General features: G+C 43.0%; 1 protein-coding gene across 1 annotated transcript in view; it reads left to right on the top strand.

Moving 5' to 3' along the window:
- Window positions 1–25,950, top strand: part of smurf2 (SMAD specific E3 ubiquitin protein ligase 2) — a 46,729-nt gene that overhangs the window by 9,311 nt on the left and 11,468 nt on the right. The window contains exons 2-11 of the mRNA XM_041062583.1: window positions 11,297–11,335; window positions 12,622–12,730; window positions 17,406–17,539; window positions 20,453–20,518; window positions 21,208–21,292; window positions 21,518–21,601; window positions 22,123–22,337; window positions 24,224–24,308; window positions 25,375–25,533; window positions 25,662–25,709. Coding sequence (XP_040918517.1) covers window positions 11,297–11,335; window positions 12,622–12,730; window positions 17,406–17,539; window positions 20,453–20,518; window positions 21,208–21,292; window positions 21,518–21,601; window positions 22,123–22,337; window positions 24,224–24,308; window positions 25,375–25,533; window positions 25,662–25,709 — 1,024 coding nt within the window. The remainder of the gene's footprint in view (window positions 1–11,296; window positions 11,336–12,621; window positions 12,731–17,405; window positions 17,540–20,452; window positions 20,519–21,207; window positions 21,293–21,517; window positions 21,602–22,122; window positions 22,338–24,223; window positions 24,309–25,374; window positions 25,534–25,661; window positions 25,710–25,950) is intronic.

Here is a 25,950-nt window from a genome sequence, read left to right as displayed (position 1 = left end):
TGTTGGGAATGTTCAGTGGGAATGTAGCCTGTAATATTTACTGTAACAAACATTATTATTATTATTACAGGCAAAGCATTTGACGTACTAATTCACATCCAGAGCTTAAGGCTAACTTTTTATACCCAGAAATTACTTCCACCTTGGTTTCCCATGACTGAATGAAATTATTGTTTGGATAAATGAAGAAACTAAGCTCAGGCTTGTGATAGTCACATGTAGCGTTCACCACACACCAACACATTTTCTTTTTTTTAAATCCATTTGAAACTCATAGCTCATCTTTAAGGCCCATAATTTGTCACATTTCACAGGTAAACCAAGCTGTTAAGCAATAACCTTAAAATATGGCTTCATTTTGAGGGGCGATTTCATCGCAGCGTGGTTGAATTTGGCTCTGACATGATAACACATGGCCGGTCAACACGTGTCATTTAATTTAAACATGACTTGCAGCACATAGTAAAAAGCTGTTTACGGCACGCACCTGTACACAGCGGCGTTTGCTCACAGCTTTTGATCAAGAGGACCACCACTGTATCTCAGTGAGACATCAGGGCTGGATCATGTTGATAATTACTGATAATTAACACCTTACGTCACCAAGTAATGAGGGAGGACATTAGTAGACGGCTGCGCAGCGCTTTCATCTATGATTACGACATGATTGCTGCCCCTATTCTTAAAAGGTGCTGTGGGGCCTCCATGTCCAACACATTCATTGATGGTAGGAAAGGGGGAAAAAATATGGTTGAGTGGTAATGATGTAACACCGCCCCCAGATGAAGTTGAGAAATCATTCTTAGAAACTAAAATTCCTCAGGATTTGGGGGAGCGGGGGAGCAGGGGGGGCAAAGTGGGGAAGCAAAGCAGCATTTCTGGCAATCAACACAGCAATGTGGTGGTCCTCAGCTTCTGTTAAACAGGTTGGTACCATCCACTCTCTCCACTGCAGCTCGGCCCGGGCCTCTCCTCTACTCTCCTCCATTACATCAGAGGGGGGAAAAAGAGCCAAGAAGCTAGGAGAGCCGTGCAGCCACTCACAACAGCTCGGGTCCCAGCCAACAGCGGTGCAAGCTTGCAGAAGCCCGAGCTGTGCTCTGCTCACTGTTTTGACTTCTCACTTAGCGGCAGCGGTGATGGTACTGTGGAAGACTTTACTCGCCTGGATGACTCTCTGTCAGGCACGTTGTATCACACAGAGTGGAAAGAGAGAGTGATGTACTATGCAAGGGTAACAGGAATGCCACTAAAAATTGCCATTGTGGCATGGTTTCCCACTATTTGAAGCTGAAAATAGTCGGGGTGGACTCCTCTATTATGCAATTACAGTGGACTGTATCACGGAGGGAAAAGGTGACGTGAGATGGATGAAATGTTCTCACACTAAGAATGTTGCCAGTCTCTTTCCTCTCACGTGTGTGGTTGTGTGTGGTGAGTTTCCCTATGTAGTCAAACAGGTTTTTGCAGGAGAAGATAAGACCTTGCCTCAGTTGGTGGAGTTGTTACAACTGTGCATCTTTAATCTACATCTTTAGTTCTGGTTTAAAGACGAGTTTAGTTGGAAAGCAATCGTTGTTCAACATCAGTGTTTCCCCCCACAGTTTTTGCTGTGGTCGTGTCAGCATTTCAGTTGTTTCATGTGGTTTTCAAGGCTTGAAAGTCTGTTATGTTTGCAGCTAATGATTATTTTAATTAGCAAGCCAATCAAATGACTCATTGATCAATCGACTAATTGTTGCAGTTCTGTTTGCATCTGTTTTAGGGCACTTTCCTTCACCTAGCAGCAGCGTTACATCTTAACTGTTAGAAAACTCCAGTGGTTACAGATGCCTGTGTCACGCATCCCAGGACCTAAAATAAAACTCAAACAAAACTTAACTTCCTGGCCGTTTATTTATCTTGGCTGTTTGCCCAAACATTAACAGTGTCTAATAATCACTGGGCTCTAATGCTGCATCATTTCCATATATAATACCACCTGGCAGAACAGGTCTCCGCTTCCTCTGAGTGTCTCAATGTGTTTTCACGAGATCGCTCATCACTTTTCCAGCAGGTGCTGAGTGTGATATATAATGATATATGGCCTCTCTTAGTCATGGCCTTTTATCCTTTTATGAAGAGAAGCTGTGGCTGATATATTATGTCTTCTGTCTTTTCTTTCCTCTAATTCCTCAGGTTTTTTTTCTGTGTGTCTGGTCACAGTGATTTGGTGCAACAGATGTCCCCAGACGTCCTTTTCCTCAAGTGTGTAACAGGAGTCCTGGGAATCTAAATTTTCTGTGTTTGCTTTGTGGTGTTTAATGCACGTCACAGGCACTATGAGTTTCTTAATACGTTTCACTGCTGGTTTCCTCTCCGCTCCTCAATTCAGTTGCTGACAGGATTGTTCTTTCCCCTCCTCACTCAGGGCACGTGTGAAATGGAGATGGAGCATGTCTTTGAATGTCTATGTAATATTTTGAAACTCAGGAGGAGGGGATCAAGGTCTTTTTCCCCTCTTTTTTTGTGAAGTGTTCCTTTCTGTTTTCCTCTCAGTATTAAATGATGCACAGGGAGATTTTGTTACTCTTTTTCCTTTCTAATTTTCTGAATCTTGGAAATTGCAGGTCTGTTTAGAGGCATTAGAAGATTTTCCTGGCACTTAGTAGTTCCATGATCACTCTGCTACCAGTGGCTCTTAATATCTCTAATATGTGACCAGAAGAAGTCTTATCAGATTTGCATATTACATAAGTGGATTTGCTCTGATTTCAAAATCTGCCAAAGCTGAGATATTTCCCAGTGCCTACAAGTCAATTTGCCTTAACCACATTTCCACAGTTAGGCTGCACCCCGTGAAGAGTTGGACTGAGTTCCTGAAATTCTACCCCGCTTCCTCACTCTGTTCTGCCTGACTCCAGTTAAGGGCTGAAGTTAAGTGGTGTAGCCAGGTCTTTAAAAAGTAACCCACTTTTGTCATGAGCAGGGCAGCGCAGAATGCACTCAGTGAATGGCTGGTGTGGTTGACTCTGTGGCACTGGACTGCCCCATAAAGCAGGGCTTTTTTTTTTTTTTTAGAGGTTGTCTGTCTGGTATCAGCTTTTTGAGCGATAAAAAGGTTTTCGCAGCAGTTAAACTTGCTTATGTTTCACCTTATATGCATCGAAATATGCAAGTATATATGAAATCAGTTGGAACTTTTTGTCTAATTAACCCTAATTAAATTTGTTGTCCTGTTAGTAAGAGTGTGGGATCCTGACAATGGCAGTCGCTCACTCAAAAATCTTTTGAGGAACTCAGGAAACAAGCCTACGTTTTGACCAAAGGAAGCAGAGATGAAGTTGTGACACTTTATTTCACCGGGTCCCAAATTTTCTAGAAACTTTCCTCCTAATTTCCTGACAATAAGCTGATATTTATCTGTAAATCACGAGGATATTTCCTGGAAATAACCTAGTAATTTATAGTCCATGATCTTAGCTCGTCAGGTTCCATAGTTCCTGGAACTTTTTGCTCAAAAAGGCCTATTGGTCAGTCGGTGAGTCGGCTCAGTTCAAAATGAACTTGGACTTATTCCCAATGAACTGCGCCTTATTTCCTTCCTGTGTTAAGACTGAATGGCTCCATGTCTGTGAGGTTGCCATGCATGGAAGCTCCAGCACCCAGCTAATATCAGCCCTCATTGACAGGGGCGTACAGAGGCAGTGTTCAAGACTTAAAACATTACTCAACATACTGTCAGGGGAGATTGATTAGCGTAGAGATTAGCAGGAGACAGCTAAAGAACAGGTTCAGTCGCTCAACCATCAGCACTTGTCAGTCATAACTCAGCCTTCTTCATCTCTGTTTTTGTCTCTCCCTTTAGGTTTTAAGTCCCACAGAGGTTAGGGAGGAGTGGAGAGGGGAAAAGGAAGCCTTTTGTTTATAGAAGAACAATGCTGCGCATGAGAGTGCACGGTCCTGGGCCTGGAGTCAAAACAGGGCAGACAGACAAACAGGCAGACAGGCGGAGAAAAGGCTGGGGGCTGGAAGAGTTGTGGGAGGAGGTGGGGGAGTACTGTTCCCTGAAGATGTGTCAGACTGTCTGGCGGGGTTGGGTCAGTGCACGGGACTGGAGGAACCAGGTGGACAGGAAGGGAGGTTCAGAATGGGGTCAACCTGAGGTAGTGGGCCCGAAGAGATTTGTTTAGGTTCTCACACGGTTCTGATTCCATGCAACCGAGAGAACGGCTGATATTTTGAAATGCCTCCTCTCCCTCTTCCTCTTATTAGGCTGGCTTTCGTCACAGTTTTGACTTAGGACAGGGATGGGAATGGTGCAATATGACCAGGCGGTTGTCTCTGTTCCCACACCCCCATTTCCTCCACCTCATAGACTCCAGTGTGATGGTTAACCGCAGAGCAACAGACTAGAGGCAGTGTGAACCCTCTTTTCCCCACAGTGCTCTTCTCTTTTCCCATGCTTCTCTGTGTTAGTGTGTGACTGTTTAAATGTCTGTATATGTCGGCTGAGAACAGACAAAAGTAGACTCCCAGTTCCATCTTGTCTCCCGACCAGCGATTGCTACCATGGTGACGCCCCCTCCCCCCCCCCCACACTTAGACGTCACGTGACCTACCCCTCCCCAGGTGTTTGGCTTGAGTCTGGCGAACTTCATTGATTCGCCTGCACAGTGGGGCTCTTTGTGTCCCAGCCTGTGAGAAACTCGGCCCATCCTCTCCCCACAGGTGGAACTTTAACTTCACCCCAAGGTCTCAGTCTCTGCATGCACAGAGCTGCTGTCGCCACTCAGAGGAATTGATTTTTATTAAGAGACGGGCTGGCAGAGGAAGGAGCTAAGCAAATCCGAACTCGTAATCAGTTGTATGTGGTGTTTACTTAGCCTTCTCCGCTGTCCTCAGGGGGAAGCAGCCCTGTTTGGGCTGTAATGTGGAAAGCCATTATGTGACTAATAAGCTGCAGTCAGCCGAGCAGCTACCGAGAGCACACACACACACGACACCCCTGCTCCTTATGTGAAACACCAGGTTATATTTCCACTTAGTCACTGACACATTTGCCAAGTACGTGTTCCTTCCAGTGGTAATGTGTGAGGCTGTAGGTGGTTGTTAGATGATGCTGCATTTTTTTAAACTATGCTTTGATGTGTTTTAGCCTTTTGCGTGGACGAGCCTTTCTGCCTGCAATCACATCCTCAAATTCCTCACTCGTCTACTTTGGTCTGTTTAAAATAACAATACTCAGTAAAAGTGAAGTGGGCTTTCAGCCTAAAAGGTTTTGGTCATTTATCAGATGGAGGGGATCGTGTGCGATCCCTGTTCCCGCTCAAAAGTGTTGCGTGGATGAGCCAGTGGTGGACTTCGTTGAAGCTGTCGTTGGCAGCCCGAGCAGCAGAATGGTGCTGTTAAAGCTATTACTCACAGTCACAAATTCAGGCGGCGGTGTGTTTGACTGATGTTGCGTTGTATGGATGGCCTCCTACAGTACCAGCTGGCAGTGAAAAACTGTATGCTGACTTGTCATCTCTATCAAGAGGCCATTCCAGTGGAAGTGATTTGCTGCAGTGGAAAAAGCCTCTAATACACTTTTCTCTGATTGTCATTTCAAATGTCTGTACCCGTCTCTTGCTGTGGATCTCTGTGGTGCTTATCCTGTCTGTCTCTCTGCGGGGGTGTCTCTGCCCCCACACTCCCCACCAACCACCCACCAACCCACCCTCCCCTCCCTCAGCCCCATCAGTCAGCGCTGCAGTCCCTGGCTGTGTGAGGCAGTGCGACCGGAATGAGAAACACAGGCGACACAGAGAAACCCTTCTCTCAGCTTTGCCTCGATACTCGTCGTTGCCATGACAACAGAGGATTTTAGATGGGCCGAGATGCACAGGGTTATGTGATGCTTTTCCGGAGTGAGTCTCTTGTGCGTTTTTGTGACAAGGAGAAGGAGAAAGTTAGAAAGTGTTGAGTGTAATGAGGCGTTTCATGGTTTAGTCCTGTGTGTGATACAGACATTGCTGTTTAAAACACTCATGACACAACTGCCAGTACAAGACCCCTTATTTATTTCTTCATGTTTCTTTAATGTTTAATACTGTTCAGCAGTTTTTACATTTTTTTTTGTCAGATTTAAAAATAAAAAATGTCAAGCAAATCTAAAAAAAAAAAACAAAACAAAAAACTTTTTAGATTAGAGCTGCGTCAGTTAACCAATTAGTTAGTTGGCTGACAATTAACAGGCAACTAATCTGATAGTCGATTAATAGCTTCACTCACTTTATCTCTCTGGTTTTAGCTTCTTATAAGAAAAGATTTGCTGCGTTTCTCCATCTTATATAATAGAAATTCAGATATCTTTGGTTTTTGGACTGATTGTCACATAAAATAGGGAGTTAGAAGATCTTAGGCAAATTATTAAGGGCATTTTCCAATATTGTCTGGCATTTTATAAACAAAATGATTTGTCAATTGATCAAGAAACTAAGTGGGAAATTATTCAATATGTAAATGAAGCTTTATTCTTGACAAATGCGAGAACTTGGGTGGAGTATCTTTTCCAAACACCTTAGTTTGCCGGGCCAACACCCAACCAACATGTTCAGAGAAACAGCTTTAACATTTCCCACTAAGGACAGGAACATAACTGCCAAACTCCATAAGACTTAGTTGATATAGGAGTTCATATCTGAGTTTATGATGCATATTGTCGCCGTTTTCTCTCATGAAATATTGTCCCATAATATGTTGCTGCACCCCTGTGATGGTCTTTCTGAAGCAGGGTTTCCAGATATGTTTACAGGCAGGGAGAGAGGTTTTATTTTGGGGATGATATAATATTCACCCATCAACACACCTTCAAGGAATAATGAGGTTAATGTCTCTCTCAGACAATTCTAATGAAAAGGTTAAATCAGAATTTTTGATTCAAGCTCTGAATTTGTCCTGTCTAACCCCTCACCTCATATTAACGCTGCCAACCCACTCCATCATTTGGTTTTGCTGAATGTTGCCTCTGCTTTAAAAAAAAAAAAAAAAAAAACAGCGTTCTGTACAAAGCAGACATGGAACAATAATGATGTGATTCATCTGAAAGGAGCTTTTAATGTTTCTACTTTTCCCATTATTTTTTAAATCTCAGGACCTTATGTATGTGTGAATCACATTGTGGGGTTGACTCTGTACGTGTTTGCTGACGTTTGTGTCTCTTTTCCATCTTTATGTACGAGGAGAAAGAGAGGGAACACATAATTACATTTGTCTGTGTGTGTGAGCATGAGAAAGCCAGTCCAGGGTGACCAATAAAACAACAGATTTACGATGCTGCCCTGTAGGTGCAAGCTCGCCCACTTCCTTTTCTTGGCTAAAGGCTTCTGTCATCAGGACTCCATTTCCCATAACAGCATCAATTTGGGGTGGTGGGGGATTTCTGTGAGCTGCTTGATAAAGAGGCAACAGCATTCTATTTATTGTTTATTATATGAAACTTTTTAATGCAATGGCCTTTTTGTATGTTACTGTAACTTATCTCCACTGAATCAGTAGAGTATAACACCCATCAGCTTAAAATAATTACATAAATTGCACTGTATGAAATTCTTTAATCACTGGATCAAAACATGAGCTTCTTCGCTCATTGTCTCCCTCCCCACACTTCTGTCTCCTTTTGTCTGCTTTGCCCTACTTTCAGAACCCCCTCGCTGCTCTTCTGTGTTTATTTATTTTATTTCTTTCCAGAATAAATTAGGTGCATCACAGTTGAAATTAAAACAACATTGCTGGAGAGACTCTTGCCATCAAGAGGTGGGTTAGAAATTCAGATTTATGCACACGCGGAGTGGAGAGGATTGTCAGGGAGAAGGAAGCAGAAATCCTCAGAGAAGCTCCATCAAACATAAATGAAACAGATCCGGCCACAGAGGGTGACATGGCAGCTCAAACCAAGGGTCCCACAAACCCAGCCCACCCTTCATGTCAGAGATCTAAGAAGGCTTTGAGTCCTCAACACTCGCAGCATCAATCACTTTACCTTAGAAAGACAGAGAGACTTTGCTGATACTCTCAGCGAAGCCCTTAGCTTAACTAAAGGAAGTAGACTGCTCAGTTCAGTTTTTGATCCTTTTTTCCCCGCTTTTCAGATGTGAGGACTGGGTAGTTTCACATTTTCTCCTATAAGTGAAAGCTTATGAGGGAAAGGATCAGAACAGACATGAAACGTCGTGTTATTTGGCTCGGTCACACTGGATTTATACTATTTACAGGGATATTAAGTAAAACAAAAATTTAAACAGTGAAAGAAGCCTGTTGCGTCAGCTGACTGTGAAGTTGACTTAAAGTTCGAATGTACTCAACATTAACTGCTGCGCTAACTACGCAAATTCATTCAAATTTAATGATTCAGTGATCATTTATTGATCGCTCCTACTGTACTTTATGCATTTCCTTTTTCTGATTTTGGTAAATTTGGATGTAAACCTGACTCATCAGAGGAAACATGCTCCAGGGTTGAAATACCAAAGAAAATTTTCTTTTGGCTCTTATGTCATTAGCCAACCATTATTACATTTTATAATGTACTGTTTCTTCAGTGCGTGATGACGGCTGTATTCTGATGATTACTGTCCTCGCACTCTCGGCAGCCTCAGACTCTTCATTGACTTCCCTGCTGCCATTGTCTCCCTGTGTCCACCATTCCAGAGGTTTTCTGTACATTCCCTGTGTTCAACTGTAATTTGGCCCCTTGTATGTTTTCATATGGAGCCTATATAGGTTTAATTGTAGTGTTGCCTTCCTGCTGTGTGGCACGCTGAGGGACTGCTCGTGGGGGGGGGGGGGGTCTGCAGTTTTTCCGAGTCTTAGCTTGGTTAAAGCTGAGCTGGCTGTTGCGCGGTCTATGTCATGTCGTGCCTTACCCTGCAGTTGGTCTCATTTGGTCCTTTCATTGTTCTGTCTGGACTGTGAATGCAGGTTTTGTTGCCACTGCCTCACTGCCGTGCTTGAGACAGTAGTATTTCCCAGTTGTTCACTGTTCTTTCTCTTTACCTCACATGGATTAATTGCATCGTAACTTCTAGACTTGGGGAACAGAGTGCTTGATGTGTGTTTTTTCCCCCCCTCTGGAAATATCATCAAATCAGTGTCATGCTCTTTTACAAATTATACACGTTGTCTGTGGTATACCTCACCTTACTCCACCTTTTCCACCTCCCTGAAAGCCACAAAGTGTGCTAACTCACACACACATATACGTTTATTCCTCTGTACCTGTTAACAGAGAGCAAGGTGTCTCGAGGGCCTGTGTGTGTGTGTGTGTGTGTGTGTGTGTGTGTGTGTGTGTGTGTGTGTGTGTGTATACGCTCATGCTAGCCTGTGTGTTCAAGAAAAGCGCAACCAAAAGCGATGCATACCAGATGTTTTAGAAATGAGGTGGGTTTCACTGGAACGTAACACATTCTCAGGGATGTTTGCGGAAAGAAATTCTTCCTCATCTGTCGAGCATGTTCTGCGCCCCCCCTCCCCCCTGGAGGGTATGCATCCACTTTTAGTCGTCTGTTTTCACTCCTCTCTCTTTCTCTTAATGGGGTTCTTGTCATTAAACCCTTAACCCTGTGTGTGTGTGTGTGTCTCGTGCAGCTGTAAACACCGTGCATATGCAGATGTTGGTGTGTGAAACTAGTGATTTGTGTGTTTAATTTTGTCGACACTTCTCCTAGAGGGTCTGTTCTCCTCCCTCCGTTTCCTGGTGGGCAGAAACTGTTTCAGCTCAGGCCCAGAGTGATTCAGGGTGATGTTTGACATGGTGTGGTTGTGTGTCTGGGTATGTGCGGCATGGAGTGGTGGGGTAGATGAATAGGCGACGGCTGCATATTGAATGGCTTAAGCTGCAGTCTGCCACTGTGGGTGTGCCTTTGTCTATTTGTGTTAGCAAAGTTAAGTCTGAGCACTCTCACCTGCACATGTGGGGAGGGGGCAAGCCAGGCCAGAGAAAAGGCACATACAACCAGTCAGGGCTGCGACTAATTATTATTTTAATCTTCCATTAGATTTGATCAGTAAGTCATATCCAAAGACATTCAGTTTACTCTCACACAGGTCAAGAAAAGCAGCAGAAGCTGGAACCAGAAGAATATTTGGACAGTTACTTAAATAATTATCAAAATAGTTTCCAGTTATTTTCCTGTCTGTCAGTTAATTGATTAATTTACAAATTCACCTGTAGATCCAGCCCTGGAGTTGGTCTAGACGTTAAGCAGGTCTAGCCCGTGAAATGGGCTCATATGGCCGTATGACGCCTTTCACACTACAGCTTCCATCTTTAGACCAGTCTGATTTTATATGAACAAAACAAGGCCTGTGTGTCATGGACAACATTGTGGATCAGTGACTGCAATGAAACATAAACTACTCTTTCACTGTTGTGGGTTTTTATCAAACTATGTTGTTCATGTGTTCTACATTGATTATTGTTTCATCCCTGTTTGACCCAATGAATCAACCACATCAGTATCCTGGTCAATTAGTGTCTGTTCCTCAGTAAACTTTATTACAGGAAAAAAAAAAAGCTAAGCCAAAACTGTATTTCCATGTGCTTGACTCACTGGCTGTAACTTTTAACTCCAGACACCCAGGTGGTTACTAGGCTTCCTCATCCATCCACACATACACAGGAGGAGGGTGTAAGTGGCTCTGCCTCATCACCTCAGCAACCGCCTCCATGGCTCTGGGAGGAGATCAACAGGATCAGCCTCTGTGCTGCAGGCAGGCTGGTTTGTGAAGGAGGACAGAGAGACACCTCCTCCACCTAAAAGGATGAATGTTATAATGATGAATACAGAGTGACGTCTTCTAATCGCACAACTGATATAACCATTAGCTGCTCGGAAGCTTTTATTTTAAACGTACAGCCGAGGATTTGCTTCCTCTTCTGTTTTTGACATGGTCGCTTGACATGCATTGTTGGCACTCTGCGCTATAAAAATGCAGTCTAATTGTAGATAAGAGACGGTTTGTGTAGTCTATACCAAAGTTGGTCTGTGTGTGACTCAGAGCTGTAATGCAGTTGTTCTGTGCAGTGTTTTCCTTCTTGAATCCTGAACTAGACAAATCATTTCCTGCTGCCCACCCATGCACATTCCTGCCACTTTTCTAACATATGCTTCTGAAGTGAAAACTGAACATAAAAAAAAACTTAAAAGTGAGTAAATGAGCGGTCTCAGATGACCGTGCTGCTCGTCAGCAGGATTGTTAAACACATAACTCTGATTTACTGTTTGTGAATGTAGTCTTTATGTTGAATTAACTCTTCATTCTTTCTCTCTTCCAGTCCTCTGCGCCAAGAACCTGGTGAAGAAGGACTTCTTCCGTAAGTATCTGCCAGTTACAGTTGTTTATGATAAACCCATGTCTTGTTTTTCACACCCTGTTGTCCCTTTTGGTTTAGTGGATATATGATGCATGTGCTGTCAAGTCCTCTTGAGATGAGAAATGTGGATCAGTGTGTTCTTAGCTTTCAGCAATACACCAGGATCTCCTTAAACAGCCATTTCAGCTGATGTGGATAGTTTGCTTCATATGTTCTTGGTAGTAGGGGAGTGTTGTCTACATAGTGCCCCATAACTTTAAACGCAAAAATGCAGACTCAAGTGTGAATCATGATATATTGGGTCTACAATAACAGCACCGAAATACTGTGAACATACCGGACAACCTTTCACAACCACTCAGCGTAAAATAGCCAGTTCATTTTGAGGACTGAGGACTTAATAAGTCATGTGTAGGTGTTTTGAGTGTTATGGTGTGTTTGGGTCAGGCTGTCATGGTGAATGAGCATGTAAAGGTCCTCCGCTCACTCAGGTGGTTTCTGTGGTGCCCATTCCAGCCATTCCAACGCTCAGGAGCTGAGCAAACATTCAGTTAGGGAGCTGGTGGAGAGCAGCCCTGAAACCATAGACAAAAATGTCTGTGTCTTTATTTGTGAACTAAATCTATATGTGCCTCTCTGTTTTGTTTTTTTTTTTGGTCACTGCACGTGTTGATGCATTTGTCTGTTCTTGTGCATGCTTCGAATACATCTACTGATTTCATCAGCTAGGATCGTTTGCATTATCAGTTAATCTCTTTTTAATTAATTACTTAATTACTTTGTGGAATAATTAATCATGTAGTGTATAAAAGGTCGAAAAAAAAAAAAATATAGAAACAAATGTCCTTTACAAACCTTCAGAGGCCAAAGTGTTTCTGTACTCTGTTTCTCATAATGTAAAAAGAGATCTTTTCACAGCACACCCAGCACATATGCTGCAAGCAGCAGTGGTTTTCTGTTTTTCCTGATAAATGACTAAAATAACTACTCATCAAACTTGGAATTGCCTGATTGCCAAAGGACCTCATCTGGCATCAAAAGATGAGAAGTTTCTGGAAGTAAATAATGAGTAATCTGGACTGGTCCCCAAAGCAGAAACAGGCGTTGTAGACAACACAGCATCTGTGTCTGTTGTATTTATCTCCATCTGCCGTGTAGCAAGCGAACACCGCCGTTTAATGTTGTCATTTGTGTCTTGTTAAACTGTTTATCTGTTCTTTATTCTTGGTCAGTGTGGCTGAGGCTGAGTGTGGTGTTGTTCTCTTCTGTCCTCTCTCTCTCTGCAGGCCTCCCAGATCCCTTTGCCAAGGTGGTTGTGGACGGCTCAGGGCAATGCCACTCTACAGACACTGTGAGGAACACACTTGACCCCAAGTGGAATCAACACTATGACCTGTGAGTCCCAGAGCATTTTTATGGCACTTCACACACAGTCATTTCTTGCATCTGTTTTTAGAGAGGGGGAAAAAAAATCAGATTCCTTCTTGGTTTATTTGAATACCTCCCAGTTCGAGGCAGTGCCCACGCTGTTACAATGCCTCACAATTTTTATGTCTTTCTTTATTTAACCTCGATAAGTGAGCACGCTGAGACGTGTCAGGCTGTGCCATTAACGGGACCTGAACATTAACAGATGTAAACAGCCGTTGCATCTGGCCTCTCACTTATCTAGATACTCTGTAATGACACAGCCCTTCAGTGCCAGCAAACAGTCTAAAAATGTCTCTTGGAATAGTATTTAAAGCACAGAAAAGGAGGGGCGTCTCCAATAGTATTTTCTTCCATTGACAGAAACACGTGCATGTCTTGTTGTACCCTGATTGCCTTTTCCCAAAGATGGTTTGTCCTGTGAAAGTAACCTGGAAAAAATAGAGACAGAGCGCGTGAGTGAAAATGTGAGAGTGAAAGTTTCCAGTATTCACCCGGTGTTTATCCAAACCGTCATGCGTAGCCAACAGCAAGAGGAAGCACATGTCTCCGTTTGTTTGGTTGCTGGGGATACAGGACCCTCTCTCTACATGGCTGTTAAATTAGCTGCTCATGTCACATTTGACAAGAGGGAAAAAGTCACGCGCTCATACGCACACCTTGGAGATAAATAGACGGAGTGGAGAACGCAGACCCGTGGCTCAGCAGAGCTTCTCTGCACAAATTTGTCCCAGGAGCCTACAGACGTAGCCGAGTTCATGTGAAAATGACTTGTGTTTCTGTGCCAGTGATAAGTTTAACATCACTGTACCTATTTTACTGTCTGTCAGTGTTTATCCTCATGGCCTGCAGAAGGACTCTCAGTCGGTGTGGTGGAGGAGACAGGTTTTAATTGACTGAGAGCAGCCTAGAAATCTGTCTGGCTGGCTCACACTTATTAAAATAGGGCCTTCAACACCTGGTGTTCCGAATACAGCCTAGTGCATTAAAGCTGTTGGCAGGGACTCTTTTTTCCATTTGTTATGTGCTCATGTGAGGGTGTAGAAATCCTGTGTAAGTGTGCCTGTGTGTGTCTGTGTGTGCGTGTGTGTCTACAGCCTTGGTTTCATTGGTCAGCCACAGCCAGCAAACTGGCCTGTGAACTGTGACCCTTCAGTTTTGCTGCAGGATGTGGCCAAGATACCAGGGATAGCAGACACAGTCAGTGTGGCTGCCTGCCACTCTTGCTCATACTGCCTTCACCGAGTGTGTAAAAACAGACAATGACTAAGAACTACAGGACTAAGTTGAAATTAAGGAAACATATAGTGAGTGTCATGACGTTTTTTTTTTTTTAAGAATTGGCAGAGTCTGTGCCAGAGCGAACCCAGTGTCATTTGGTTACTTAGAAGTCCTTCAGATATAGTATTACTAAAAAATATATCTGTAATGTTAAGTGCCCAGTCCATGCTCAGATTGTTTATGCCCACTCATCCATCTATTTTCCTCCCTCTATCTGAACTATGTAAGCACCCAGCTAAACAGCATCACCATTAATGGCTCTAATAGATTCCCCTGATATTTATTTATATTTTATTTTCACTGTGTGTCAGGTTTCACAGTATTAACAAATAGCCAGATGTACTTATAATTTATTTTAAACTGCTTTGCTCATTTCAAAAAGCAGCGTTATGTGATGAATGTGAGCACTAAGCCTTTTTATCTGGGTGATTACAGTTTGCTTTAATCTTTCTAGAGCAGTGGTTCCCAGCCATTTTTGGTCTGATGTACCCCCACAGTCCCGTCAGATGAGCTCAAGTACCCCTTCACCGACAATACCAGTTTGTTTGTTCATTTAATTACATTTTAAACTGAATGTTAATTGACTCTGTTAATTATATAAAAGTGGATATTGTTAAAGTGAGTGTCTCATACCATTGGACTGACTCAAACCATTTATACCATACTTTGAGCTAACTGTTTAGACTTCTCTGTTCCCTTCCTAATTAATTTTCATGCAGTGTTCAGGTCTTACAGGTGTCTCAATATGTGGATGTTTTTTTTTTTTTTTTGTAGTTTACTAGTTTAGCTTCTCCACAGTCCTTCCACAGACCTACTGCCTTGTGCAGGAGCGTCTGTGGTAGTACACATATCCCTGGTTGAGAATCACTGTTTCACAGTGTTTTGTTTTAACAAGAGTAGGTCCTCATATTAAAACACATGCCAATCAATTCAAGAGTAACAGCAGGTTCCAGTCCCAAACTGTGAATGTTGGTAGTTGGCCTACCCTTTTGTTATGTTTGTTGCTGTTTGGGTTTTCTTTTACTTTGACCGTATGTTCTTGGCAGTAAGTTGGTGCAGAAAAAGCTACTAAAAGAAACAGTGCTCAAGATGCTTCTTATTTGAATACAGTCTGCCAAATAAAAGGATGTATTTAGAAAGCACATCTGCCTCTTTAAATCTGTGTTTTCCTTTTATTACAATTTTCCCATTGTCTCTTATGCAGTATGTCTGTGTGTGTGTGTGTTATTGCCTATGACTGCTATTAAAAATCTTAGCCAGACTAATGAATTTTATTACATGGAGGGTGATCCAGATGACTAGGGTTTCGTTATAATACTTCCCTCCCGTCACGTCTGTCTGACATAGCAGCTCTCTCACATCGCACCCCAGACAGGCATTTGGCATGGACTCAAAATGTCCAGACGTCTTACTCACAGCCCCATTGTTTCATATCCCTTTTGGTAAGCAGCATGATAATTACAGTGGGATGCAGTTCTGCGAATGGTACAGATGATTAGTTTTTGACTGAAGGACGGAGCCCACCCGAGCAGATGTGCCACAACAGGTTCACATGGTGAGATTTTATCATACCCTGGCCTCGCCTGACAAACGAGGAGAAGCAGAGAAGACAGCAGCGTGAATGTACTGGAGGAGACGGATACAGGCAGTCAGGAAATAATCTGTCTGTTTTATGTAGCTGTCTCTCATTTCCAACATGTGTTTGGTTGTCTCTATACAATATAATTACCTGATCAAGATCTTTACGGGCGTAGTACACAAGGAAACGGTCCATTAACTTTCTATCTAGCTCCACTGTCAATTCAAAATTTTAATATGTCCATTTCTTTGATATTTGCAATGCTAATGACATTCCCATCAGCCTCACCTGTACTTTGTGTTTAGTGCTAATTAGCAATTGTTAAGCATTAGCATGTTAGCATTGTATTGGTCAAAGCACTGCTCTGCTTTAGGCCAGCCTCATGCATGGCATGGCTGTAGACTCTTCATCTTGTGGTGTTGTGTTCTGTAATTATTGATTGAATGCTACCTCTTACTATATGATGATCATTTCCCCCACATTAGTGCAGTCATCACTTCATGAAACTTTTTCACAGTTTCCTCAATTAAGAATAGAGGCTTCATGTAAATACAGTGCAATTTTACAGCAGATGTACATTCACTGTCTCATATGTTTATATTATAGTTTTAGATCTTCTCATAAACTAACTGCCACAGCTTAATTTAGTTGGAGCCCAACAACCCTGAATTTAAATAACTAATATTACAGCCCTCTATATTTGACAGCATGATTGATGACTGTTTACATCTAATTACATTTTCAATTAAGCTGGTTTAATCAAGTGAGTCATTTTAGTTTTTTTTTTCATTTATTAGGGAAAATTTGTTGCATTCATTTTGCTTAAAATGTTATGTCTGTGAATTCTGTTCAGACCAAAAGGGGCATCAATGTATTTTAATGTAAATTTTGAAGGAAAACTTTGGTTATTCAAAAAAGTTTTTACACTCACTTAGCGTGGTTTCTGCCTCTTTTGAAAACAAGTTCATACACTTAATGGAAGTGTATGAACTTGAGAAGCAGAAGAAGAAGAAGCTGTTTCTGGCGTCTGGCTGTTTTATTTCCAGTTTGCGACGTCTACTTCTTCTCCTCTGCTTATTACGGCCATGTTTAACGTAGCCTGTCCACCTTTTGATGACACTATGCAGCTTTATTCGCTCCAAACCAGCTGATGTAAACTCACCTAATTCACATTCTCTTTCTTTTCTTTCCTTTTTTGCAACAATTCAAAGGTTCACTTCAAACTCGCTTTGACAGTTACATGGAAACAATTAAAATTTTGTGTCCTCTCTCCCCCTGATTTGTGTGGAGGGTTGCTGTGAGTATAAAGTATAGTTTATAAATGATTCACAGGATCACAGTCTGCTAAGAGTGTTCTGTCTCATACTCAGACGCTCAGGGTCAGATTTACTGGCTGGAAAATCCCTTTTTACCTCCCCACCTTCCTCTTCCGCCTCCATGTCCTGACTGTGTCTTGTAATGTGTCCTTGACGGGGAGCCATAGTGGTAGCCGCTGTGGCGGATGTGTGAGTGCCTGCGTTACTGGGGACATCCTGAGTGAGACTCTAGTCAACACATTATGTGTAACATGTTCACATGACCTGTACTCCTCTAGTAAGGTCTAACGGCTTTAGTCTAATGAGCAATTACCTTTCACAGCGGAGAGTATCGCAGAAACCGAAACTGCAGAACAGATACTGTACATTAAAACTGACTGGTCACATCAGTGATGCTCATGGCGTCTATGAGAGATCCTCTCATCTCTGGCTATTTATCATGTCTCTTGTCATTGTTTCCCCTCAGATACATTGGAAAATCAGACTCCATCACTATCAGCGTGTGGAATCACAAGAAGATTCACAAGAAGCAAGGGGCTGGATTCCTGGGCTGTGTACGCCTTCTATCCAACGCTATCAACCGCCTTAAAGACACAGGCTGTAAGTGTTACTCAAATGTACCGTGCTGTGTATATACAGTCAAATGTCCATTTTTTTGTAATTATGTTTTACAGATCTCTAATGCGACGCTTTCTGGTCTGTTAGAATAGAAAAAAATGTTAACAAATGGGTCAAAGCTTGCGTCATCAGAGATCTGTCCTTTTTCATTTCTTAAAAAGTTCAAATGTCTGTGTTTGGGGAAAGTCTGGGAGATTTAGATACTGGTTATGAAAATGTGAAAGATGTGGATGGTTACAGCATTACTGTGTGTGTACCTTCAGAAAGCTTCACATGAAACAAGGCAAATGTCTGTTGATTAGCAGAGTTTCTATGGGCTGGTACAGAAATAAATACTAACAGCTAATATTATAAATATTTACATACATTTACATTCAGTCTCTTGCACCTAAAAGCATTGTGTGTATTTTTTTGTTTACAAATTGTTTACATCCATGTTTACATAAATGTCTGCTAGCATACAGTCGTGCGCCAGACTAGAGTGAACCCTGCAGCAGGATGAGAATCACGCCACACGCATTTCTATATGCGTCCTCTTGTGCTTGCATCAATCAAATAAAACAAGAACCCACTCATAAAATATTACTCCATAGAGCTACTGGTGGTCAAACACTCAACAGGGTGCCTTTTTAAATACTTTTAGCACAGTGGAGGTCTTCAGAGAAGAATTAGGGTTAGCGATCAATATCAATATACTGTATATATAATTAAATTTTATAAAAAATAAAAACAGACACAGTTTTGTTGGTGCTGTTTTACTGTTTTAAAGATATTGTTTTATATCACAGTGCAGGATGCAGGCAGCTGTAAAGCAGTGATTTTTTTTTTAATTCCTAGATCGGCTCATCCTGACGTTATTGAATTGCAGCACATCTGTAGCTCTTGTTGCCAAACTATTCGTGACTTGTGTGTTTTGCTTTTGTGAGCTATTTATGTCTCTTTTTCATTTACTCGGGTTATTACTCTCTACTGGGGAGCAGAATAACTTTTCAATTGCTAATCGCAATTATCCCTGATATGTCAGCCGTTGGTACAGCGTGATCTCACTGCTGCAGCACTAACGGTAAAATGAAGCCGTATCCGTCAAGGCAGTCTTATACCTGTAGTGTGATAAGAAGCAGAGGTTAATAACACAGTGCTTCTGTCAGTTCTAAGTGACGGAACATAGAGTAGCTCCTTTTTAATGTCCTGTCTGCCTCACTGGGGCTGACAGAGGCCAGACCAGGGTGTCAGAGGGGTCAACACTCTGCCCCTGCCAGAACAGGAAGAGCCAATCAACATCACACTGCAGTTACAGTAAAAATGTCTCATGTCAGAAGCTAACTGGATAAATGAGATAGAGGCTTTAGTAAATGGCTCCTAGTAAAAGCAGTGCCAGACAGTTGTTGCTTCTACAAAGCGGTCAGGAGTGATTTTCCTGCTTGGCGAGCCGGTACCTGCTCACTGGGCCTGCGGCCCTCGTAGGCTGAAACGGGAAAGAATCCCACCGCTTTTCCTAGAAGCCCCTGACACTGTTGTTTTCCTGGAGCGACACAGGAAACCTGAACCTTGTGCCACAGCTGTGAGTGGTTTGCCTCTGCATTTCCTTTCTCTCCTGGCCTCCTCCTCACCTCTTAGTTTCGACTTCAGTCTCTGCCATAGACTGGCAACATGTGCACACACGTACGTAAACACAAAATGCCATTGTGAGTAACCTCCCCCTATCTCTGTCTGCCGATCTAGACACCCGGTCATTTCACGCAGACATGCATAATTGTGCAGCTATTTAAGTGTAAGCGTAGATTTGTTGTGTTCTCTCTGTTGTGGTCTCTCCCCCTCTGTGTATTTGTCATTCTTTTGTTTTTTGTGTGCATTTACCAGCAGTTGCAGTTTTTGTCCCCTCCGCAGGCCTTAGAGAGGACACTGGGTTGACTACAACATTTGTGTGTAATTGCAGAGTGTCTTGGGTTGACTGTAATGTTTATGTATAATTGCAGAGCATCTGTATTTCTTGTCTTTGTGTATAGACTGCAAACATATTTAAATGTATATACTTTTATGCATCTCAAAGTGCGAGTGCACTTTTCTGCCTGCATTTTTACTGCCTGTGTGTGCACTTTCTGTTTTCTCTGTGGCTGCTGACCTCTGGCCAGCCTTGTAACGGTTTGACCATTGCCTGTTTTGGTCCCTGTTTAGTCTAGACAGACATCCTGAGCTGATCTGCATGACACCCAGACAACAGAGAGCAGATAGTGGCATTTCTCATGTCTGCAGGCAACTTGGACTTTTTTTTTTTGGTCTTTCTTTTTTTTCCTTTCTTTCTTTCTGTCTTTCTTTCTTTCTTTCCGCCTGATCTCTCTCTTTCTCCCTCACTCTCAAATTCCGCAGACTTTAAGAAGTTCAGACAAAGAGTTTCCAGACTTTGGCAGAAGTTCATGTCCATGCTAAGACTGAGCGGAATAGTGCAGGCTTTGTACTGAAATTTGTCAAATGTTTGACCTCTGCATTTGAACTGAAGCCTGCTCTGTACCGATGCTCAGTGAGATTTTTACAGCCCGTGGCTGTTCCACAGACCAGACCATCTGTTCCAGGGCAAAGCCAAGCTGTGGTCTGCAGACAGAAGAATGAGAGACGGATAATGAGGAAGAGAGGAATTGACTCTGAGTGATGTAAATGATACACAGCAAAGGGACTCGTCCGTCGAGGAAAAAATCCATCCTAGCACATGCTAATTTACATACATCTCTCAGAAACTTAATGAATCCTGTTTTCTCTTTCGTTTTCTCCCCACTTCTCTTTCATCTTTATCATCATTTCCTCTTTGCCTAATTGTGTTCTCTCTCTCTTTCTCTCTTTTCCCTGCCTTTGCTTCTGCACTCTCTTCTCCACTTCTTCTTTCTGTCCACTTGTAAACAGACCAGAGACTAGACTTGAACAAGCTGAGTCCCAACGACAGCGACACAGTCAGAGGCCAGATCGTGGGTGAGTACACACAGACACATAAACAAGGTAGCTTTTGGTAGCACAAAAAGATTATGGAAAAATAGTCACTTTTAATTATAAATCAGATGGAAGTTGCATAAAAATCATAATTGCTACTGGAGTGTATTTCACAAGATATATATACCATTCATGGGCAGCAAAGCGAAATGCAACAAAGGTTAGAAGAAAGGTGATTAAGGTATTTTCCACAAAAAATGTCTAGTCATCCTTTGTCTTTTGCTTTGATGGTTCCTGTGGTAATCGTGGAGCTTATAATGACCCCCCCATGTTCTGTTTTGTTTCTTGCATGTTGATGCATAGCTACATAGGTGAAAAATACCCTTGAGGATATTCCTTCATGTTATTATGACTATATAAGTCTATATAATAAGTCTTGAGTGTGTGTTAAATGTCCCATTTATCAGTCTTTGCGTAAAAGCTAAGATTAGATTTCATAATACCATAATGTCAGACTCTCCCCACAGAAGGAAAATATGGAGATGTAGAAGAAAATGCTGCTTCCTTGAAAAAGACTCTGCACTATACCACTGATAAAATGTAACCTTATTCCTGTGACTCATAAACATATATAGCTCAGTTTTGTGTTTCGATAAAATATCTGTGCCTGTAGTGTAATCTGCTGTCTAGTAATCCTAGTGTGTGCATCTGTCTGCCATGTGTTGCTGCAGTGAGCCTGCAGTCCAGGGACCGGATAGGCACAGGAGGCCCTGTGGTGGACTGCAGTCGGCTGTTTGACAATGATCTTCCAGATGGGTGAGTGAGACAGGGGGAAATCTCTTATCGTCTCAGGATTTTTTTTTTTAGAGGCTGTTACAAATCCTAAACAAACAAAAAAACACTGCACTTTGAGTACAGGGGTAAAGGTACACGGAATATGATATTTGCATGTGGTGAGACAGCAGCGAGACTACGAGATGGTTCTGTGGCCACTTAACCATGTCCGCTCACTACTGTGTCTGTGTATGTTTCTGCTGCCAGCTGGGAGGAGAGGAGGACCGCGTCTGGACGAATCCAGTACTTGAACCACATCACACGCACCACACAGTGGGAGAGGCCTACCAGGTGAGTACACTCTGCAGCCCACAGAAACTCAAACCCAGACCTCTTAAATCAAACAGCAGCAGGCCTATGGAAGACCTCATCTCTGACCTCAGTGCTCCCCAACTGGGGAACTCCAAAACTGGAGCTGGCTCCTCAAAAAATAAAAATAAAAAGGTGTCTCACACAATGCTCCAGTCAGTGGTGTTTAACGATGAGGAGCCGGAGAAGTCACAGAACTGATAAGAGTGGAAATAGAGGCATCTGCTTTGTGTCTGTCTTTTGTCATTATCTTCCATTTTTCTTTCTTTATCTGCCACTTTCTGCCACCACTCTCAGACCGTACTCAGTGTTTGATAGTCTGCCTTGCATGGATTTCCTAGTTAGTGCATAAAGACTTCCTGAATGCTGCCTATTGATTTGCAGCTGTTTGTGTTTGAAGAGACCTCCTCTTCCTTTTCACTCCTCTTATACTTTCTTAAATTCAGTCTTTCTTTCTTACTCTGAGTAACCATTACATGATCTTTTCATCCTGTTCCTCTCAGGCCTGCATCAGAGTACTCCAGCCCTGGCCGGCCCCTCAGCTGCATTGTGGATGAGAACACACCCATCAGTACGAATGGGGCCACACCCACCACAGCATTGCCATCCAGTGACGGTGACCAACGGGTCCAGGAGAGACGGGTCCGCTCTCAAAGGCACCGCAACTACATGAGCAGAACCCACCTGCACACACCTCCGGACCTGCCTGAGGGATATGGTAAGTGGAAAGCCAGCACCACAGAGTGGACTGTACATATACGATCATACACATGAGCAAAAGACTAGAACGGTTTGACATTTAGATATATTTTTCAGGTTGCTTTGCAGCCAGAAGAATATAAACCTGATAGAACAGTATCATCTTGTCATATCCCTAAGCCCTTATTCAAGTAACTCTAATTGTACAATGTTATTATCATGGTATATCTCGCTAAATAAGAGCAGATTTTGACCAAGTGTAAATGAAAGTTAGGGAAGTAATGAATAAACAGTTCTAATAGTCAGCTGACAATATTCAGCAAATGGCATTTCAGCTAAAAGTAATGAACAAATGATTGAAATTCCTCAATTAAACAGTCCAAATAGATAAAGTAAGTAAGAAATAAATAAATACCTGAAATGTCTTTCTTCTAACACGAGTAGAGGGAACCTGACCAAACCAGTCTGAACACTGACAGTTAGATTGTATGGAAAAATTATTGCAACAATATCCACTTTTATATAATTAATAGTGCTAAATAACTTCCTGTTGAAATCAGCTCAAATGAACACTTTTGGAACATGACTGGTGACGCTGTACTTGAGTTCATCTGACAGGGCTGCACATCTTTTTAAAAAAAAAAAAAAGCTCCGGACACCACCTAATAGTGTCTGTTGACTGCAGCTTTGTGATCTTTAGATAGATAAATAATTAATAGTCTGTTTACACCGCAGAAAGCTTTTTTTAATCCTCTCTGCGATGCTGCTTCTACCTCTACTATGAATCCTGTCATCATTGTAATGCTGTTGTGTTAATTGTTTCGCCTCTGCCCCCCACCCCCCTGCCTGCTCAACACTGGGCTCAGTAACCCGGCTAATCTGTGTCCTCATTCAGTCCAGCTGCTCTGATGACGCTGCAGCTCCACACAAGGAGCCTGAAATACTGGCTCCATTTTAGACAATCTAATTGAATTGATCTAGTTGTTAAAGGCTGGCGGCAGCCGTTGACTCCCCCCCTCTGTTCTCCTTTCTGCACACAGTCAAACAATCAGACGCATTCATGTAAAAGCAAACACACACACAGACACACACAAACTGCGATCCCCACGCAGCCCTAGGGAGTTTTGTTTATCCTCGCACTAAAATCTTGTGGAGAATTTGGGAGCCAGAGCCATAGAAGCGTATCACAGCTTTGCCCGTAGTCCCACAGATTAGGCTGCTCCGAGTCCCACTGCGCTTGTCTCTCTATATCTCTTGCTCACTTTATCTCTCTCTTTCTTTCTTAATGCTTGGGCAGTTCCTATAAAACCTGTCAGCAGCTCCGATTCCCCTCATGTGAGCTCACGCGGGCCAAGAGATGTCACCCCGCGTGTCAAAAGTATAGCGTGCACTCATCGGGTGGGTGTGGGTTTGGAAGGTTATGTGTACATGCATGTTAAAGCGGGCCGGTAGGTCCAAAGAGATGCCAGAGAAGAGCTCTCTGGCAGGCAGCTCCATGGAAATATCTCTGTCAGGCTGTGATGAATGAGCTCACCAACTCAAAAGTCAGACATCCCCATCTCTCCTCTTCTTTCCTCTCCAATGTTCCTCACCCTGTCTCTCACCTCCCCTCGCTCCCTCCTCTGCCTCTTCCTGGCTGCCTTTTGGGATCTCCACTGACTCAGGCAGTCCTTTTATCTCCATCTGTGTGATCTCTCTCTTACGCAGACAGATTATAAGCACAATCTGTCTACATGTGGCACATGAATTGAACTCGATTTCATTTTCCACATATGTTAAACATTTGACATACACTTGATGCTCAGGTTGAAGTAAAAATGTTCTAGTTTCTGCCATTTAAATTTATTCACTCCAAGGATCCCCAAATCTTGCACCGATTAACCCCAGTTTTATATCTTTATACAGAGCAAAGGACCACGCAGCAAGGACAAGTGTACTTCCTCCACACTCAGACGGGTGTCAGCACGTGGCACGACCCCCGAGTACCCAGGTATGTCCGCCACAGAACCTGACGACACAACAGCTTGTTCCCCGTTATCACTCTCCACAGTACATACTGTAAAATAAACAAAACGCAAGATTAATGAAATACATAAATGAGGAACTGGGGTGTCCACAGATGCCTAAATCAGTCAGCTTACATACGAACACAGACATAACTGACACTACCCATAGCTTGTGTCGTGGCAGTCTCTCAGTCATGGTCCCCTTGTACTTTGCTGTAAACCTGCAGCTGATTATAAGTCTGACATGCTGTGAGAAGACCCATGTCACGGGGCTCTGAGAGCAATTCAGTCCTCTGGCACGAGCGCTGTAAGGCCTTACTTTGGGACACATGGCCAACAGCACACAGGTCTCAGTCGGCCATACCATTGGGCAATGCTCTCTGAGGCATGTGTGTCCTGTTGATTACCATATTCCAAAAGAAGCGCACACGCACAAAGATCTATATGTGCATGAGCAAAGGCAGGATTCAGTGCACTCCAGACGCTATCAATAAAACATGACTGTTATTATAATACCTGGCCGCTGCTCTCTTGCGTTCTATCAGTATATGAGTGATAGATGATATTTTTATAGCTCTTGGTAGGAGGCTGTTGGTCACACCACACCTTACCGAGTGCTCCTCAGACAGCTCCAACATTAGCTTGCCGTAGCTGCCAAGCTCTCATCCCTCATGAGGCTCCGGTCCCTTTGGCTTTAACCATGCAAAACCGAAAAGTCAGCGCCAGCATAGTGAGCCTGCTTTAATTTCTGAACCTTTTTGTCTCCATGGAGTCCAGCTGAAAGGGGTTGCAGGGCAGCAGTAAATAATTCAGATGGGAGGAAGAAGAAAAATAGAATAAAAGTGATTTCTCAGACATCTCGGACTCCTGCTCTCCGCCTGAGTCCAGTTAGTCAGTGCTTTGGTATGTTTTATATCTAGAATTTGATGTGTGTGTGTGTGCTTTGTCTCTCTTCCCCCCCGTCCCACCCTATGTTGCTTCTATTTTTCTTCAGTTCTCTTGTGTACTCATGCTTTGTTGTGTGTTGTATCCTCTTCTGTGGCACCTCAGAGATCTGAGTAATGTGAACTGTGAGGAACTGGGCCCTCTACCTCCAGGATGGGAGATACGGAACACTGCCACCGGGAGGGTTTACTTTGTCGACCACAACAACCGAACCACGCAGTTCACAGACCCGCGCCTTTCTGCCAACCTGCATCTAGTCCTAAAGTGAGTTCTATGGCACCCATTAGCCAGAAAAATGTAATGGTGAAATAGTTCAGACAGAAAAAAAAAACGGTATAAAAGCAAGAAGATTTATTTTCTGTCTTTGATTTGTCTTTGTTTTGCTTCTGCAGCCCAAGCCCTAATGGTTCTCGAGGAGGCATCGAAAGTCAGAATGTCAGGTAAGGTTGGGGCTTCGTGCCAAGCACACACACTCTTAAGACATTCACAGACTTACTCACTTTGCCTCCCCCTCAGTCAATGTTTTACAGTGGGATCCTGTGCCAAGGTGTGTTCACCACCTGTAGAGGTTCAGCGCTTGTGCTGAGCAGACGTTCATGCACACATGCGCTCGCACGCACACACACAGAAATACATAAACAGCACACTCCCCCACAGTCGTTCTTTCCACACAAAAATTCA

Source organism: Toxotes jaculatrix, chromosome 18, assembly GCF_017976425.1.
Source record: "Toxotes jaculatrix isolate fToxJac2 chromosome 18, fToxJac2.pri, whole genome shotgun sequence".
In the NCBI taxonomy this organism is placed as follows: domain Eukaryota; kingdom Metazoa; phylum Chordata; class Actinopteri; family Toxotidae; genus Toxotes; species Toxotes jaculatrix.
This window is presented reverse-complemented; position numbering and strand designations above follow the sequence as displayed.